Source organism: Taudactylus pleione, unplaced genomic scaffold (assembly GCF_031769625.1).
Source record: "Taudactylus pleione unplaced genomic scaffold, aTauple2 ptg000441l, whole genome shotgun sequence".
NCBI classification, from domain to species: domain Eukaryota; kingdom Metazoa; phylum Chordata; class Amphibia; order Anura; family Myobatrachidae; genus Taudactylus; species Taudactylus pleione.
In genome coordinates, this window is record NW_028284843.1 from 115,717 (window position 1) to 136,044 (window position 20,328).

A 20,328-nucleotide genomic window follows, 5' to 3' on the forward strand; every position below is an offset into this window, starting at 1 on the left:
TTTTACATGTATTTGCAAACAAGACATTACATATCTACTGCTCCTTTAGTTTCCGATAATGACATTGAATCTACCACTCTTAGATCACTTTTAAAATTATTAGTTAATGTCCCATACAAAATCAATATGTTATATGCACATTTGGTTAATAATTTCTTTGCTGCTCAGTGGATATCATTACATAATATATGGAAGAAAGATGTGATGGCCATACCTGACCTTTCTGATTTAATAATGCACCTAGAATCAACTTTAAGAAAATTGCAATCATCATACTTGCAAGAAGTACACTTGCGGACGATTCACAGGGCATATATTTCTGCGTTCGGATCTCCCTCCCCGTTTTCAAGCACCTTCCCCTGTTACCACCCACAAACGCCTCATCCTGTCACTCAAATTAGCAGGCACTCGCAATTTTGCGAACACACGTTTTCCGACCCCACTGACTGGTTGGCGCATGCGCATTACGACCCATACGCATGCGCAGATGTGCAAACATCGCTCGGAGTGAACGAGCTGCCGCTTACGAGCGGCTCTGAATCAGGCCCTAAGTTAGCAAAACATCTAACCAAATTGTCTGACTAAAGCTGGCCATATATCAGAATGATATCATTCCAAGCAGCCTAGTTGATTGGTTGGAACGATAATTGACAAGTGTGTGGGAGCAAATGATCAGGGTCGTTTCTAGGAGCGGACGAGCCGTTCCATAGCATGGGGCTACCAGAACAGGGAAACGGGGGAGCAGCAGCGCGACTGGCGGCAACAGCAGCACCGCCAGTCCTACTTTGGGTCGGGGGAGTGGTGGGCTCAGACGCTGCCCGTGCCATGACCTATGGCGGTGAGGTGGTGTGACATCACAGGTCATGAAGCCTCCTACCTGTGCCTCAGCCAGTCTCTGCATCTCTCAGGCTGTAGTGCTGCCCGTGGGTGAGTGAGGGACTGGGAGCTTCTCCTCTGCGGCGCTGCCAACAGGTCAGATGTCTTTTTTTTTACTGTGTTTGCCATTGTGGTTTTATTTTTACCGTGGGGACAATTGCTGCGTTTCTTTTTTACTCTGGGCTCCGATGTGTGTGCTTTTTTACTGTGTTGGCCAATCTGTGGGGATGCAGGGTGCAAATCTATGGTGTAAGGTAGTGTTCTCCTTTGAGGATACACCCCTTGTTGTGTGGCCACGCCACCGAGCGCAAAGGTACGGTCTTATGCTTGGCGTCAAACGATAAGATCGATTTGAAAACAAAAATTGGAGGTGGGGGGTGCACATTTCAACTGTTTTCACTGCGAGCCATATCGTCTAGAGACTGCCCTGTAAACGGTAATCATAATCATTTGTTCTCACGTGCCAAAAAAACAACACAATGGTAGGTCCGACTAACTAAACATGTTTGATTTTTCACAACTAGTTGCCCGATAATTATTCTAGTGTAAGGAGGAACTTGGAAACTTTTCCCTCAAATAAGCGATAAGGGCCGCCCATGTTCACATTCGGCTTTTGGCTCCGGGACAGCAGATGTCCTGTGCTATTCCAGGTACTAAGCAGGACCTCTGGGTAGTCACCAGGAGCTCTGACCCCATCTTACTCCGGGCACAGGGACCACCACAGACCTCAGCAAGCACCAGCTGCAGAGCGCAAGACGAAGGGCCTTTTGCAGACCCCTGACACTGTTCCAACCTCCAAGCTCAAACCTCTGCAACCCCCTGCCACAGGGCACATACTGCACAGCTCACTCAACATTTCCATTCTCACAAGTGAGTAACTTCTGTGTTATACCTGTACAGGGACTCAGGGCCCGAATCATCATGGATTGCTATTGCGATCGCAGCTCCGTAATCGTACACTGGTCTGCTTTGAAAATATACTAATGATAGCAATCGCAATGCCGTCGTACTGCCAGCATAGAGACGCCCACTACCTCTATCTCAGATACATAATACTTTGCAAACCTTCATAAACATCGGTAATATCGAGTACCATTGGTGCCTCACGCAGAATTATAGCAGCCCTGACCTCACTTAGAAATTGCTAACTTCATTGAACGCAGTGAGTACTCAAGCTGCGTATGGAATTGCAATGGCTAATTTATGCACGCCCATGCAACGGTGTTCAAACGGACAGGCACGCCTGCGTTTCTTCAACCACCCCCCGTCACCACCCCCAAACACTCACTGCCTGTCTGCAATGGCTGTCTTCCCCCAGTTCATCTTTGGGTGGTGGTCATCTACCATCCTCAACATTCATCTAAAGTCCTCCTGGCCCCACCTCCCACTTCTTTGCTAACTTTGCTGCTTGAGTCCTCCACTTTCTCTCCTTCCTTCCCCCATCCTGGAGAACTTAAAAACTACCTTTTCCCCCAGATCATCTACCATCCTCTAACGTCTTCTGGGCCCCACCTCCTAACTAACTTTGCTGCTTGACTCCTCCGCTTTCTCTCCTCTGACCTTCCCTTCCTCATCCTGGGGTTTCCAGGGGGAAACCCACTGATGGATAATCCCAGTGATGCTGCTACCAAACTTCTCTACTTCTCTTCCTATTTTGGTCATGCTCAGTGGACTTCCTCCCCCAATCATTCCAGTCACGTTTGCAGTCTAGTATTCTCCCACCACTGTGACTTTTCTGACTTCTTCAAGAGTGTTTTTCACTCTTTTCACCATCTTCTCTCCTTTAGTCTCTCTCTTCCCCCTCCCAAAGCTACTCTCACCAAACACAACTAGGAGATCTTGACCTGGCCCTGTTCTTATCCTTTCTGGAATAATTTGTGGCTCTGTCCTGATCATGGTTGTAAAACTCCATCCTTATCCCTCCATCTCTCCCTGTTCCTCTCCTTAACCCATTGCTTCCCTCCTCACCCTTGTGTCCTGTGTGTGAGAGATAAAGCACAACTGTTTAATATCATTTAAACATGACCTAAATACAACAATAAATCGTCCACATTTTACATTAGAACAGATCCATTGGCAGGTTGAAAAGATTGTAAACAGTCATATAAGGCCTGGGAGAAGATAGTGGGGTTGCCTATGAACCCATGGGAAACCCGTGTTCATGTGTGGTGTTCTTCACTTTGCAGTACTTATGTTTCCCACTTGGTGACAGTTAAAACATCTTTTTGAACGGGGTGGATGAAAGGATTGTTGTGGGAGTTGAGCAAGAGGGAAAGATGGTGGGTATGGGTAGGAATATGGAGGATAATGGTATGGTGGGAGGTGTGAAGTTTGTGGGTAGCATGGGACCTGTGTTTGTGTATGATATGTGGGGTAAGGATATGTTTGCTGTGGTGTGGGATTGGTGAGGACGTGTAACTGTTCAGGTGCAAGTGTGTGTATAGGTGCAGGTGTGTCTACTGGCTGTGATGTTACAGTCATTCCTTCCAGAGCTTGGATACTGACAGCCATTAGTTTTTTGCTCTGGGTCTCTCTCTTCTTTGAGATGTTTTTATCATGTTTTATGGCAGATTCTGTGAGGGTATCTATTGTGACTCCCCTCCAGCCAGGCTGTGAGGTCTGAACCCGGGTCTTTAAGTCTTCTTTAAGGCCATCCATGAGTATGGTGACAATCATTCGCCTGTGGTGAGTGCTATCTTTAATATCTTCTAACTCAGTGTACTGGGTGATAGTCTGCAGAGCCCGGTCGCAATAATCTTCTGCAGATTCACTCTCCTTTTGCTTTATGGTGAAAATTTTGTTCCAGTTAACTACTACTGGAAAATATACACCCAATTGAGTTATGATGCGTGAAATATTATCTTGGTTTACTTGGTCTGTTAAGGGAACGTCACCATCCAATACACAATCCGTGATAAATTTTTCCACGTCGGTATTGTGTGGTAGACAGGCCCTTAACACCACACGCCAATCTTTATTAGTTGGCTCATGAGAACTACCCAAATTCCTCAAAAATCTTTGACATTTGGCTAGTTCCTTTTTGGGATCGGGGAAATCTTTTATGATGGAATTTAGTTCTGCTCTTGTCCAAAGACAATGCATTACCACTTCCCTAGTGGGCACTACACCGTTCGCATCTGCATTTCCATTCGGAACAGTTATAGTCCGAATGGGATGCAGACCGGCAGCGCTGCTACCTTTTGACCTTGCTACCTGGTTGGGGGTTTAGTCTGCTGTTGCTACGTATGGTATTAACAACTTCCTCTACGGGTGCAGAGGGGGCTAGCACTTCCCTTACTGTTACCAATGGAAATGGCGTCACCACTCGTGATTGTCGTGGTGCAGCATCTATCATCTGTACAGCATGGGAAATGGCAGACATTACAATAGGCTCATCATCCACATCATGAACATTTTCTTTATGATGGCTTAGGAGAGGGTACAAATTGCTTGTTACATTTTTATGGGTATTTTTGATAACTGTACTTGCACCTCCATCCACATAAGGTGGAGGTGGTGTGCGTGAACTGCTGGCAATACAAAAGTGCATCTTTACTGTGCGCAAAACTGCGACTCAGCCGCGTGTTCAATACTGCAGCACCCCTTTAAATGTTAGGTTCTATCAACAAAGGAAAACAAACTTTTTCCTCTCTTGTCCCTGGATTCTAGTCAGCGTCCCTGGCTTACACAAAAATGGGTAGCGATCTCTCAGCACTGTGCGGTTGCAGGTAAACCCTGCATGTGGCCACTCCACCCTTTGGTGAGATATCGATAACCATATGTGCCGTGTGAGTAGGTAAGTGACTTCACTACGAGCCCCCAACTAACGATACTGCCTTTGAACCTCTATACACCCCTGCCTATACCTTCTGATATCCTGCCTACAAACCTTTAAGGATGACGCTATTGTAAAACTCCATCCTTATCCCTCCATCTCTCCCTGTTCCTCTCCTTAACCCATTGCTTCCCTCCTCACCCTGGCATGCAATATTCTCATTTCAGCGCTTGGTAATTCCAATGGAAAAGAGCATTGCGGTTGGAAAGGGAGTTATCCCCTGCGGTCCCTCCATGGTAAATCCCAGGGATTCTTAATATTTGTGAGTATCCCTGAAAATGCCTGTTTTATAGCCCACTGACATTATTTAATAAATATGCCTCAGTATCACCACACTGCGGTCTATGGATCTCCTCAACACTCTAACTAGCAAAAATTACAGAGGTTTATAATACAATAGAAGCAATTTGTCTTTGGCAAACTACAAATCTCAGCATGGACAACCAGTCAAAAATGGGTGGTGAGGTCTGCTGACACCTGCAGGACCACAAGTGGCAGCTTGCCCTGACACCAGGCCATGCTGACAACTGTAGTTCCACAAACAAGGAAAAAAGTAAAAGCTAAAAAAGAAGACATAACAAATGCTTACTGTAATCAATGCAGACAACCGGAATCTTGGGGCCCGGTACACTTTTATCTCTGGGGCCCCCAACCCCCTCCTTGACCCCTTCTCCAAACACACATGCCAGGTCCACACACACACACAATTATTACAGATAGAGAAATGTACACACACACATATATACATACACACACACATATATACATACATATACATAAACACACATATATATATATATAAATACATACTGTACATGCATACACACTAACGATACTGCCTTTGAACCTCTATACACCCCTGCCTATACCTTCTGATATCCTGCCTATAAACCTTTAAGGATGACGCTATTTTGTGTACGTAGTTATACAGTAAATAAAGACTCCAGACCTAGAACCTGTGGTTCCAAAGCACAAAATATTATTCAAGTAAAAGTACAGTCAGTTACACACGTTATAAGTACAATTTGGCGCAAAGGAATTATACAGACCCAAGTACAGTTATACATACGCAGCGCTCTGGACCAGATGTAGGCATCAGCAAGAAACCCCCGTCTATCAGCATTCAGCACGAAGACCAGGAACCCAGGGTCAGAGCATATTTATACCCCCCAGAAATAAACAACACAATAGAGAAGTTTGTTGCTAATACCATTGGTCCTAAAGGAGAGGGCATATGTTACAAGGCATTTACCAGGTTGGTTCAAATAGACACAGTCCAGCCTCTAACAACTGGTGGTCTCTGGTTTCCCGCCTCATGCAAATCCTAACAGTTGGTCATATGATGTACATTTTGTTGCTTGAAGTCTCTGCGGTCCATAAGTTAAGAATGCATGTTGCGATCTCTCCATCGATATTACAGGAATATTGTTGAGAGAGTACGCATCAGAACAATACCAAACATGGCTTACTTATCACGTATAAAACCTTAGTTACGAAATAATCTTTATTTCCTAGCAATTATTATAAATGTGCATACTTGAATCTTATACCTTAAAGCTTATGGAACCTTGTATGTGAATATGTAATGTGTGAGTATGTGGGGTTTGATGTAAAGACGCTAGTTAACTTGGGGCAGATGCATGTGCTTGAAGTTAATATTCAGCGTTTTCATACAGGATCTTATGCATTCGCTAATGATGCTAATAGTAATATCGCCACATGTACTAAAGTGTGAGTTTATCTAAAAATGGCACTTGAGCGGCCATTCACAAAATGGCATCTTGCGATCTCATTTCCAAGATGGCGTCTTGCGGCCAGTAGCAAGATGGCGTCGCTGCGATCCAATTTTAAACTGATCTTGTCTCAGCCAATTATCCAGCTTTGACAACACACACCTATATACACACACACACATATATATATATATATATATATATATATATATATACAGTCAGGTCCATAAATATTGGGACATTGACAGAATTTTCAGATTTTGGCCTCTATTCACCACCACAATGGTTTTGAAATGAAACAAACAAGATGTGCTTTAACTGCAGACTTTCATATTTAATTTGAGGGTAATTACATCCAAATCAGGTGAACGGTGTAGGAATTACAACAGTTTCAATATGTGCCTCCCACTTTTTAAGAGGCCAAAAGTAATGGGACTATCAACTCAAAAGCTATTTCATGGACAGGTGTGGGCTATTCCCTCATTATTTCATTATCAATTAAGCAGGTAAAAGGTCTGGAATTGATTCTAGGTGTGACATTTGCATTTGGAATCAGTTGCTGTCAACTCTCAATATGAGATCCAAAGAGCTGTCACTATCAGTGAAGCAAGCCATCATTAGGCTGAAAAATCAAAACAAACCCATCAGAGAGATAGCAAAAACATTAGGTGTGGCCAAATCAACTGTTTGGAACATTCTTAAAAAGAAAGAATGCACCGGAGAGCTCAGCAACACCAAAAGACCCAAGAGACCACGGAAAACAACTGTGGTGGATGACAAAAGAATTATTTCCCTGGTGAAGAAAAACCCCTTCACAACAGTTGGCCAAATCAAGAACACTCTCCAGGAGGTAGATGTATATGTGTCAAAGTCAACAATCAAGAGAAGACTTCACAAGAGTGAATATAGAGGGTTCACCACAAGATGCAAACCATTGGTGAGCCACAAAAACAGGAAGACCAGATTAGAGTTTGCCAAACAACATCTAAAAAAGCCATTACAGTTCTGGAACAACATCCTATGGACAGATGAGACAAAGATCAACTCGTACCAGAGTGATGGGAAGAGAAGAGTATGGAGAAGGAAAGGAACTGCTCATGATCCAAAACATACCACCTCATCATTGAAGCATGGTGGTGGTAGTGTCATGGCGTGGGCATGTATGGCTGCCAATGGAACTGGTTCCCTTGTATTTATTGATGATGTGACTGCTGACAAAAGCAACAGAATGAATTCTGAAGTGTTTCGGGCAATATTATATGCTCATATTCAGTCAAATGCTTCAGAACTCATTGGACGGCGCTTCACAGTGCAGATGGTCAATGACCTGAAGCATTCTGCAAAAGCAACCAAAGAGTTTTTTAAGGCTAAAAAGTGGAATGTTATGCAATGGCCAAGTCAATCCCCTGACCTGAATCCGATTGAGCATGCATTTCACTTGATGAAGACAAAACTGAAGGGAAAATGCCCCAAGAACAAGCAGGAACTGAAGATATTTGCAGTAGAGGCCTGGTAGAGCATCACCAGGGATGAAACCCAGCATCTGTGATGTCTATGCGTTCCAGACTTCAGGCTGTAATTGCCTGCAAAGGATTTGCAACAAAGTATTAAAAAGTGAAAGTTAGATTTAGGATTGTTTAGTTTGTCCCATTACTTTTGGCCCCTTAAAAAGTGGGAGGCACATATAGAAACCGCTGTAATTCCTACACCGTTCACCTGATTTGGATGAAATTACCCTCAAATTAAATATGAAAGTCTGCAGGTAAAGCCCATCTTGTTTGTTTCATTTCAAAGCCATTGTGGTGGTGACTAGAGGCCAAAATATGACAACTCTGTCAATGTCCCAATATTTATGGACCTGACTGTATGTGTGTATATATATATATATATATATACTGTACATGCATACACACACATATATCTATATATATATATATATATACACATATACTCACACATATATATATACATACATATACAGACACACACATACATACACACACACCTATATATACATACACACACACATATATATACATACTGTACATGCATTCACACACACCTATATATAAATACATATACACACATATATATATACATACATACTGTACATGCATACACACACACCTATATATACATACATTTATACACACACACATATATATATATACATACATATTCATACACACATATATATATATACATACATATACATACACATACATACATATACATACACACACATATATATACATACATATACACACACACCTATAATATGTTAAAAATGACAATAACACAGACACTTACCTTCATGCTGGGTCTTGGCTTTTTCACTTAATCTTCAGCTGGACCACTAGGGAGGTGAAGGAGGAGTGTGGGGCTGGTCGGGAGTGTCACGAGTGGGGTGAAGAGCGAGGGGCCGCAAGGTGGGGGGGGGGGGGTCGGGGCGGTCTCTAACGGGAAGGAACAGGAAGGAAGCAGGAGGGACCCAGGAGGAGAAGGGTAGGGCTGCTGTAACGGCGTAGCAGCTCTCCTCAGAGGCGGGTTCTCCTGCAGCGGGGCTTTCCACAAGCTGCCTGCAGTGGGTCCTTCCTCATGAGGAGCGCATCTGTCAGCGGGGGTTCCCCCTAGGGTACAGGAGTCACCCTCCTTCATCTGTAGGCAGCATGGCTCTTCACTCTCTGTCCCGGCAACCACAGTGACAGCTATTCACAGTACTGCTCACGGGGTCTCCTCCCGTCGTCAGCACCAGCTGCGGGAATCCCACCAACAGCAGGGGGCAGCGGCTAATCGACAAGACTGGGGCAGCAGTAGGGCCCGACGTTTATTCTGTTCCTGATTGTCGGGGCCCCTCTAATCCATGGGGCCCGGTATGGGTGTCCCCTTGGTCCCCCCCTGTCACTGGGCCTGACTGTAATTGTTCATTTATATCAGATCTACCTGGTGCCGCTGTCCAGAAGTACAGATGTGCCAACATACAGCCATCCTCCGTGTGCTACAAGTCGGATTACATATAACATGTGAGCGATGTATGATTCGGTAGTGCTGAGCGTCTTTTCGTTAGACCTTTTCCCTTAGAATGCAACTTATTTGCAAAGCAGCTTCTGCTGATTAAAATGTTATGCGGCACGCCTATATTCTGCGCGCGGCTACGGGTGTATCTGCATGCAAAATTCTCCGTTATAGTGTCAGCAGCTGTGAAACTGTAACGTAGCGTTCCACATGCAGATTTAGTCACACACAGAATATAGGCATGGTAAGGGAAAAAGTTGCTCAAAAAGACAATTGGCACTACCGACTCATACCACGGCGCGACTAGAAGGGCAGTTTAACACGCAAGGAGGCTAGATGTATCTGTACTCCATAGGGTACACTTTGAAAAAATAAAAATCACTACTGGAGATACTGACGCACAGGTACGAGGAAGGGCTTGTACTTGTGGTCCTCCAAGTACCAGCTTGCCTTGGCAGCCTGTCCATGCTGGGATCTGTAGTTCACTAAAAAAAGCAGTTGAAGAACAAAAGCATTTGAAATAAATAGATATGCAAAAGGGGTTTTTTTATAATAAAAAAAGAAAAGAAAAGTTATTCAGAACTGACAGAAATATGCAGACACCGTTCACCTACTTCTGTGACATCACAACTTGGAGAGAGCTGTCTAGTCTGATCAGGGCCAGTTTTAGACCAAGTGGAGCCCAGGGCGAGAATTTAATTTGGCACACCCATAGCCTAAGTCATGACGTCTCTCCCAAAGTTCTGAGGAGTGGTCGCAGGAGCGGGGCCTAAGGTAAATATTGTGTTTGTATTTTTAATTATATTTGTTTTTGTGTAAGGGGAACCACTACTGGGGGCACTACGAATGGGGGAATTACTACTGGGGGCACTACTAATGGGGGAATTACTACTGGGGGCACTACTAATGGGGGAATTACTACTGGGGGTACTACTACTGGAGGAATTACTACTGGGGGCACTACTAATGGGGCATTACTACTGGGGATACTACTAATGGGGACATTACTACTGGGGGCACTACTACAGGGGACACTACTACTGGGGGAATTACTACTGGGGGCACTACAAATGGGGGAATTACTACTGGGGACACCACAAATGGGGGAATTACTACTGGGGACACTACTACTGATGGCACTCCTACTGGAGGAATTGCTAGTGTCCCCTGTAGTAATGTCCCCATTAGTAGTATCCCCAGTAGCAATGCCCCCATTATTATACAGGTTGAGTCTCCCATATGCAAAATGCTTGGGATCAAGGCTATTTTGGATATCGGAATATTCCGTATTTTGGAGTATTTGTATACCATATTAAAATGTCTTAGGAATAGGGCCCAAATCTAAACACAGAATGCATTTATGATTCATATACACCTTATACACACAACCTGAAAGTAATTTTCTACAATACTTTCAATAATTTTGTGCCTTAAACAAAGTTTGTGCACATTGAACCATCAAAAATCAAAGATTTCACTATCTCAGTCATGCTAAAAATATTCCGTATTTCAGAATATTTGGATATGTGAGACTCAATCTGTACAGTATTCCATGTATAACAAATACAGTCTAACCATACAATACATCAACCACCTACCTGTGATGGGCCCAGGGGTAAATCGTACAATCGCTCATCCCTGTGAGAATGAGGTGCCGCATGCCTGTCCACAGGGCCAGATTATAGGGGCGCTCGCCCAGGGGCCCCCACACAGCAGCAAACATTGCACCTGGACCGGGCCACTCTGGACCCTCCCTGGCCGGCTCCCAGCAGCATCACAGACACAGTCACAACACCGACAGACTTGTCTTGTTTCTACTTTAGAGAGGCGGAGCATAAAGCTTTGTCTCGGCCTCCACATTGGGTGCCTGGCCATGACTAATGACCAAAGCCCCGCCCCCTCACTGATCATGCCACAATTCACAGGTGTATGGGTAAGGGGCAGAGCCTAATGCCGCGATATGCCCACTTGTTACCTGATCCTGAAATAAACAAGGCAGTCAGGTAGTGTGTGTGTGCGTGCTCTCTCTCTCCCTCTGTCTCCCCCCTCTCTCTCTCTTTGCCCACCTCGCTCTCCCTCCTCCCCCTTCTCTCTCTTTCCCTCCATCTCTCTGTCTCCCCCCTACATTCTCCCTCACCTCTCCCCCCCTATCTCTCTACCCCCACAAGCCTTAATCTGGCCCTGCTTGTGCGTTAGGGACCCCATGTTTTTTCACAATTACTATACAAACCTTGCAGGTTTTTTTTTCATCTCCAGCCCCTCATCTTTAATAATAAAGTTCCTTCACAGCTAATTTATATGGGTATTTGCTCTGGAAGTCTGGAAGGTGGGCTTCATCTCCCCAGATCAGTGGTAAGGCAGAGCCATGTCCCGATCACAGTGATGAAAGGGGAGTCAGTAAGGGGGGAGAGCCGGCGATATCTGCAGCCTTTCAGGAGAGTTCTGCATAATAAATTCAGCACAGTGTTACTGCTCTGCCCCCACTCACTGCAGCGTACAGCCCGGCCGGATCAGATAGACTTTTAAAAGAGAGCACAGATTTACTAAGGTTACATTATGTACAGCCTCCTACTGTGTCTGAGCTCATCTGTACAGCTGCATGACTGATGCCTGTCAGTACACGGGGAGGGAAGCAATGAGTGCTCCCCTCTCCCCAACAGCCGCGCCTCCGGCTCTGCCTTCCCCGGCTGTTGCTGTACAAGCTCCGGAGGATAGTGTGTCTCTCTGCTCTGTCACCGGGAACACCACACAATGGCAACCGCCTGTTAGCTTCCCAATGACGGTGGGTATCCCTGCGCAGGTCTCCCCTCTGAGAACGCTCCCTTAGGACTCCCTGTAACTGCATTAACTGACCACCTGAGTCACCGGTTCTAGGTCCTGTGACCTGCTGCTGCTCACCACTGGATTACTCCTACTCTCTTCCCCTGTTGCCTCTGGATTACCCTTGTGGGGTTCAGAACCCCAACATAGCACATACACAATATCAATATTGACACTAAGTAGACATAAATCTATATATCTCACATAGGACCCTGCATCGGTAGGTCATACCTGCCTACCCTCCCGGTTTTCGCGGGAGGCTCCCGATTTTTCGGGTAACCCCCCGCACCCCCGGAAGGGTAGGCACTTCTCCCGCATTCTGCCCACTTCCTAATGAAGTGGGCAGAATGGGGAGAACTTCCGCGGCAATCGCGGGTCCCTGTGTACAGGGCGGGTCTTGAAGACACGATTCTTCATGAATTGCGTCATTTAGCCCCGCCCCTTATTTAAATATGCGCCAATCGCGGCAATTTGCCACGGAGGGGGCGGGGCTTAATGCCGTGAATCGTTTGGCCCCGCCCCCGTCGGGACCCAGCTGCTTCTCCTCCCCGGGTTCTCCCGGGGAGGAGATTTAAAAGGTAGGCAAGCATGCGGTAGGTACACCTAGGGTACCACAGCTGCCTGTAGTAATCACTGCACGTGGTGGACCAACAAAGTAGTGACGTTAATAAAATCTAGTTGATCTATTTGCTGTCAGTGTCCAATCACTTTTGTCCACATTGTGTACCATATGAAAGTCCTTTTGTGTAAAATAGACCACATGTGAGCGCTGTCAACCACAAGGCAGCATAAAAAAAGCACTAACGTGACTTGCAAATAATGAACAAATTAGTGATATATTTCTTTGTAAGATCAGTGTATGCCGTGAGATCTCCAGTAAGTAAATGTTCATAATGAAGTATGTTAGGATGTTAGTGCATCGTACCAATGTATCATAATGATGTTTTTTTAAGTAAAAAGAACTTACTGATACATTTTGGTAGTGGTTTGTCCCATTTTCCATCACTCTTACAGACTGCTGTGAATGAGTTTATGATTTTCACGTTCTGTGGAAGAAAAGTTACGTTCATTATATTATACGTTGATGTGAGAAAACAGATAACACAACTTTGCAATATAAGCCTGAGATATTTTATAAAGGTGAGTGATAATGAACAAGACCTGTGATTTCTTTCATTTTGGCACTTATAGACAATTATTCTTTATGTGCAGCTGTAGAGCTCTTGCTTGCCTAACAGCCTAACACTAGCCACACATGGTATCATTCTGTATCTTGACATGAGTACCAAGCAAAGTGATGAGTGTAATATGACTACAAGTAACAAGCCAACATTTGACTAGATCCATCCATTCCTGGGAAGCCACACCCTCTGATTGTAGGAAAGACGGCCTTTCCCCAGTTCCACAAGGCCACTCCCCAGTTCCACAAAGCCACGCCCCAGTTCCACAAGGCCACGCCCTTTTTCATGTACATTCAGCCCAGACACGCGTATGCATGGATGGGTGGGAATTGATCACACCAGGTATCACTGACCTTGGTGTCACCACTGACCAAAGGGTAGGCTTTCTAGTACCTGTAGTTCCACTGTGCCACCATGGCTGTAACAATATTACTACTTCATTTAAACCATTACCTCTGCACTCACCATCACCTGGGGTGCGGGGAAGATCCCTGGTCATTTTTTGAGCGGTCCCCACTTTCCAAGGATTGCAAACCCTGAGCTGACCAGTTTGAGACTTTTGAATGCTTTGGCAGGAAGACCCCATGGTGTGTGTCCCACTGCTGTGGCATTACCACCCTGGCTGGTTCATCTGTTGCTGGTTAATGGAAAATAGGGGGAACCCCACACCAGTTTCCCCCCTGATTTTCCATGACCAGACCAGGCTAAAAGGTCCAGGACTGGTTATAGGTTTAGGGGGGGACCCTACGCCGTTTTCTATTTTCACATTTTTATCATCTTTTAAGCCTAAAGCTGGCCACACACTAGACCAACTTACATCCAACCAGCCAACTAGCTGATTGGTTGGAATGAAAACTTGGTAAGGTATGAAAGCAAATGACAATCAGCAATTTGCTCCCAAACGCCGGAAAATGGACAAAAACTGTTGTTTGAACAAATTGTTTAGATCAAACATTTAACGAACTTGTCTGACCGACCATTTTCATCTGTTTTCTGGCATTTAGGAGCAAATTGCTGATCATCATTTACTCCCATCCGTTACCAGATTTTCATTCCAACCAATCAACAAGTTGGCTGGTTGGATGTAAGTTCGTCTAGTGTGTGGCCAGCTTCAGAATCATGCACAGATCAAAGTGATCATAACGATATGTGCATGCTTCTCCCAAACTCGCCTATTTGGGTGGTTTTAAAGTTGGATATGAAGTCGATTTCTATTCGAATTTAAATCTGACTGTTAGTAAATGAAGGGATCCTGTAGTCAGCTATGGGAAAGGTCAGATGTTTGATAATTGTGCGATCTTTATCAGGATTTGGTTTTATAGTCGATTTTGCTTTTAATAAATCCCTTGATTGCAAAATCGGATAAAAATCAACTGTAAAACCCCAAAATTTACTAAAATCATCCTCTAGTAAATATACTCCCACATCTCTCAACATGTGCAGTCAGGGCGTAACTAGACCTAGGGGAGCCCCATAGCAAAATTTTCATGGGCCCCTGCCCCCCCCCTCCTCCTTTTCTTACCTCTGCTCTGTGGTCGCGTCCTCCTTCAGCAAGTGTTGCGCAGGGCAGGCACACCTCCGTTCCCAGGTGGCACCATCTCACCTCACCGACTGATGCAACTCCCAGTATGAGGAGAGACGGAGCCAACCAGGAGGGCAGATGTGCCATCCCTGCACACACAGCTGGAGGAGGCCACCATGGCTGGCTTGGTAGCGTAGGTGCAGGGGTAGGGCCGGGCCCAGGAGGTGGTCCAGGTCCCATAGCAGCTGCACACCCTGCACCTACGGTAGTTACGCTAGTGTATGCAATGAAGATCCAATCTGTTTTGAACAAAATCAGAAAGGTCATTTTGGGATTACAACCGGATCTCTCCCAGCACACCTCGCGCTGCGAGCTTCCTTCTGCGCATGCACAGAAGGACGCCAGAGAGGCTTCTGAGTCATAGACCTGGAAGTCCCTCCATCGCAAGGGGCTACCGTGAACGCGAGAGAGCGGTCCTTTGCAGTGTTCGTCATGCATCCTATATCTCTGCTTTTTTTTTAATATATAACAGCTACATAATGGGGGTAAGGTGCAGTCAGAGAGATTGTTAGACTCTTCAGGGAGTCTCTCTGAAATTCAGGGAGTGTTGGCAAATATGGTTTTATGTGTATGTAATGGGCGTGTGTGCCACTGCGATGTGTATGTGCAGTGGCGTAAGTAGGGCAGGGTCGCCGTGGCTCATGCCCTGGGCGCTGTCGGACCAGCAGAGCGGGGGCACCACAACCATGGTACCGGCCCGTCCTAGATAGCCAGTGTAGTGCAGACCGCAGGGAATGCGGTCGCACTACACATTTACACACACATTGCCACCAGCGTGGCAGCGACGTGTTTGTGTTTCAGCAGCCAATGAGAGTCAGACAGACTCATTAGCTGCTGCTGCGCCCACTGCAAGAGCCGGGCTGAAGCTCACTCATGATCTCCACCATCCAGCTACAGCATGACGTCTCTCACATAATGCAGAAAGTGCCATCTGTATACCCTGTTCACTTCACACTGACCTCCCCGCTGTCTGTATACTCTGCTCACTCCACACTGACCTCCCCGCTGTCTGTATACTCTGCTCACTCCACACTGACCTCCCCACTGTCTGTATACTCTGCTCACTCCACACTGACCTCCCCGCTGTCTGTATACTCTGCTCACTTCACACTGACCTCCCCACTGTCTGTATAACCTGCTCACTCCACACTGACCTCCCCGCTGTCTGTATACCATGCTCACTCCACACTGACTTCCCCGCTGTCTGTATACCCTGCTCACTCCACACTGACCTCCCCGCTGTCTGTATACCATGCTCACTCCACACCGACCTCACCGCTGTCTGTATACTCTGCTCACTCCACACTGACTTCCCCGCTGTCTGTATACCATGCTCACTCCACACCGACCTCACCGCTGTCTGTATACTCTGCTCACTCCACACTGACCTCCCCGCTGTCTATATAACTTGCTCACTCCACACTGACCTCCCCGCTGTCTAAATAACCTGCTCACTCCACACTGACTTCCCCGCTGTCTGTATACCCTGCTCACTCCACACCGACCTCCCCGCTGTCTGTATACTCTGCTCACTCCACACTGACCTCCCCGCTGTCTGTATACCCCGCTCACTCCATTCTGACCTCCCCACTGTCTGTATACTCTGCTCACTCCACTCTGACCTCCCCGCTGTCTGTATACTCTGCTCACTCCACACTGACCTCCCCACTGTCTGTATACCCCGCTCACTCCATTCTGACCTCCCCACTGTCTGTATACTCTGCTCACTCCACTCTGACCTCCCCGCTGTCTGTATACTCTGCTCACTCCACTCTGACCTCCCCGCTGTCTGTATACTCTGCTCACTCCACACTGACCTCCCCGCTGTCTGTATACTCTGCTCACTCCACACTGACCTCCCCACTGTCTGTATACCCTGCTCACTCCACACTGACCTCCCCGCTGTCTGTATACCCTGCTCACTCCACTGTGACCTCCCCGCTGTCTGTATACTCTGCTCACTCCACACTGATCTCCCCACTGTCTGTATACCCCGCTCACTCCATTCTGACCTCCCAACTGTCTGTATACTCTGCTCACTCCACTCTGACCTCCCCGCTGTCTGTATACTCTGCTCACTCCACACTGACCTCCCCACTGTCTGTATACCCTGCTCACTCCACACTGACTTCCCCGCTGTCTGTATACCCTGCTCACTCCACTCTGACCTCCCCGCTGTCTGTATACCCTGCTCACTCCACTCTGACCTCCCCACTGTCTGTATACCCCGCTCACTCCATTCTGACCTCCCCACTGTCTGTATACCCTGCTCACTCCACTCTGACCTCCCCACTGTCTGTATACTCTGCTCACTCCACACTGACCTCCCCACTGTCTGTATACCCTGCTCACTCCACACTGACTTCCCCGCTGTCTGTATACCCTGCTCACTCCACACTGACTTCCCCGCTGTCTGTATACCCTGCTCACTCCACTCTGACATCCCCACTGTCTGTATACCCTGCTCACTCCACTCTGACCTCCCCGCTGTCTGTATACTCTGCTCACTCCACACTGACCTCCCCACTGTCTGTATACCCTGCTCACTACACACTGACTTCCCCGCTGTCTGTATACCCTGCTCACTCCACTCTGACCTCCCCGCTGTCTGTATAACCTGCTCACTCCACTCTGACCTCCCCGCTGTCTGTATACCCTGCTCACTCCACACTGACCTCCCCGCTGTCTGTATACCCTGCTCACTCCACTCTGACCTCCCCACTGTCTGTATACCCTGCTCACTCCACTCTGACCTCCCCACTGTCTGTATACCCTGCTCACTCCACACTGACCTCCCCGCTGTCTGTATACTCTGCTCACTCCACACTGACCTCCCCACTGTCTGCATAACCTGCTCACTCCACACTGACCTCACCGCTGTCTGTATAACCTGTTCACTCCACACTGACCTCCCTGCTGTCTGTATACTCTGCTCACTCCACACTGATCTCCCCACTGTCTGTATACCCCGCTCACTCCATTCTGACCTCCCCACTGTCTGTATACTCTGCTCACTCCACTCTGACCTCCCTGCTGTCTGTATACTCTGCTCACTCCACACTGATCTCCCCACTGTCTGTATACCCCGCTCACTCCATTCTGACCTCCCCACTGTCTGTATACTCTGCTCACTCCACTCTGACCTCCCCGCTGTCTGTATACTCTGCTCACTCCACACTGACCTCCCCACTGTCTGTATACCCTGCTCACTCCACACTGACTTCCCCGCTGTCTGTATACCCTGCTCACTCCACTCTGACCTCCCCACTGTCTGTATACCCTGCTCACTCCACTCTGACCTCCCCACTGTCTGCATAACCTAGACACTCCACACTGACCTCCCCGCTGTCTGTATACCCTGCTCACTCCACACTGACCTCCCCACTGTCTGTATACCCTGCTCACTCCACTCTGACCTCCCCACTGTCTGTATACCCTGCTCACTCCACTCTGACCTCCCCACTGTCTGCATAACCTAGACACTCCGCACATGCTTTTACCTCCCTTCTCAGTGCTGTCTTTGACCAGAGGGTAATTTTTCCCCATAATGGAGAGGCCCATACCACCAACTGTCCTGATAACAGTAAGATAACTTAAGCACTGTGAGCCACCCAGCCCAGCGCAAAGCCGCGGCGGGAGGGGGGGGGGGTGCGTTCAGCATGGTCACTCCCCCCCACAGGCATAGGCGACTGCTGTCCCCCACAGCAGCTCAGCACTCAACAGCGTTTGATGGGCATTTGCTGGGGAAGGGTGCCTCTGGTTCTTCCCCAGTGTCAAAAATATAAAAGTGCTTTTTTTGTGTGTGTGTGTGTGTGTGTTAGCAACCTAGCTGCACTATTATTGCTCAGTGACACTGCCGGACAGACAGCAGTTTATCATCCATGTATTTGTGACTCTGCAGTGGTCCATCCACTCAGCGGGGGTGCTATGTTGTCCATGGGGTGCTGCCTGTGTTGTTCATCAAGGGGCTGCTGCTTCGTTCAGGGGTGCTCTTCCCCATTGTAAAAAAAATAAGTGTTTTCTTTTTTTTGGTGTGTGTGTGTTAGCAAGTTACTGTAGCTGCGCTATTATTGTCCGGTGACACTGTAGGCCAGACCGAAGTTTATTATCTACGTCATTGTGACTTTGCAGTTGCTCCATCCGCACTCCGCAGGGGTGATTTTTTGTCCATAAAGGGGTGCTGTGTTGTTAAACAAGGGGCAGCTGCCTTGTCCAGGGTGCTCTTCCCCAGTGTAGTTCTTGTTGTTATTATTTTCTTATTCATAAAAAATATTGTGACACTGTAAGTCATTGATACCGAAGTGTAATATTTAAAATTGGTACTAATTGATGTGTGTGATGTACCCCACTTCCTCCGTGTTTTTTGATATGGAGAACAATAAGTTGAGAGGAGAGCAGAAACCAGTTGGAGCTGCTGCCAGTGCCATCAGACATGACGATACTAGTCCGCCTACGTCATCTACTAAAATCGATAGCCAAGGGCATACAGGGCTTAAGTCAGGGCATCTAAAATCAAAGAACCAATCATTTACAGTGGTAAAGAAACAAACATCAAAGGGAAAGTCAGCTGCAGAAAGTCATAACATAATATGCCAGTTTCACCTCACTAAGTGGCAAGGAAAGGCTAAGGCCTTGGTCTTTATTCATGACTGGTGGTTTTGCCTCTTATGATGTAAGCACAAGTGAACATGCTGACATAGAAATAGAGGATGCTTCTGTGGAAGTGCACTAGGAGGAGGAGGATATTTGTGTAGCTGATGCTAATAAGGATGTTGATGATGTTAATGAGGATGTTGTTTGTGTAAATCAGGATCCAGTGGAAGAAACAGTTGTTGCCCATGATAAGGAAAAGCCCATTGTCATGTCTGGGAATAAGACAAAAAATCCACTTCTTATGTGTAGAATTATTTCTACCCAAATCCGGACAACAATTGTCAAGCCAATTAGGGACCCTAAACATGGATTCAGTATGATTTACCGACAGCGGCATCCCGGCAGCAGTGAAAATCCCGATCATTGAGAGGTAAGTATTGACTAACCTATTCTCCCCCCTAACCCTCCCTTAGGGGTCTTACCTCCCCCCAAATGCCTAACTCTAATCCCCCCTCTAAGTGCCTAAACCTAACCCCCCCTTCCCCGCCGCCTAAGCCCCCCAGGGGGGTGCCTAAACCTAACCCTCCCTTCCCCAGGCCTAACCCTAAACTCCCGGGGGGGTGACTAACCCCAAGTCCCCCCCGGGAACCCTAAACCTAACCCTCCCACCCAGCAGCTGTCCGCTTCCGGCGC

General features: G+C 46.9%; 1 protein-coding gene across 1 annotated transcript in view; it reads right to left on the reverse strand.

The window, feature by feature from the left end:
• The window catches only part of MASP2 (MBL associated serine protease 2), a 250,999-nt gene that overhangs the window by 22,859 nt on the left and 207,812 nt on the right, over positions 1 to 20,328 (reverse strand). Inside the window, exon 7 of the mRNA XM_088447809.1 lies at positions 13,247 to 13,325. Coding sequence (XP_088303935.1) covers positions 13,247 to 13,325 — 79 coding nt within the window. The remainder of the gene's footprint in view (positions 1 to 13,246; positions 13,326 to 20,328) is intronic.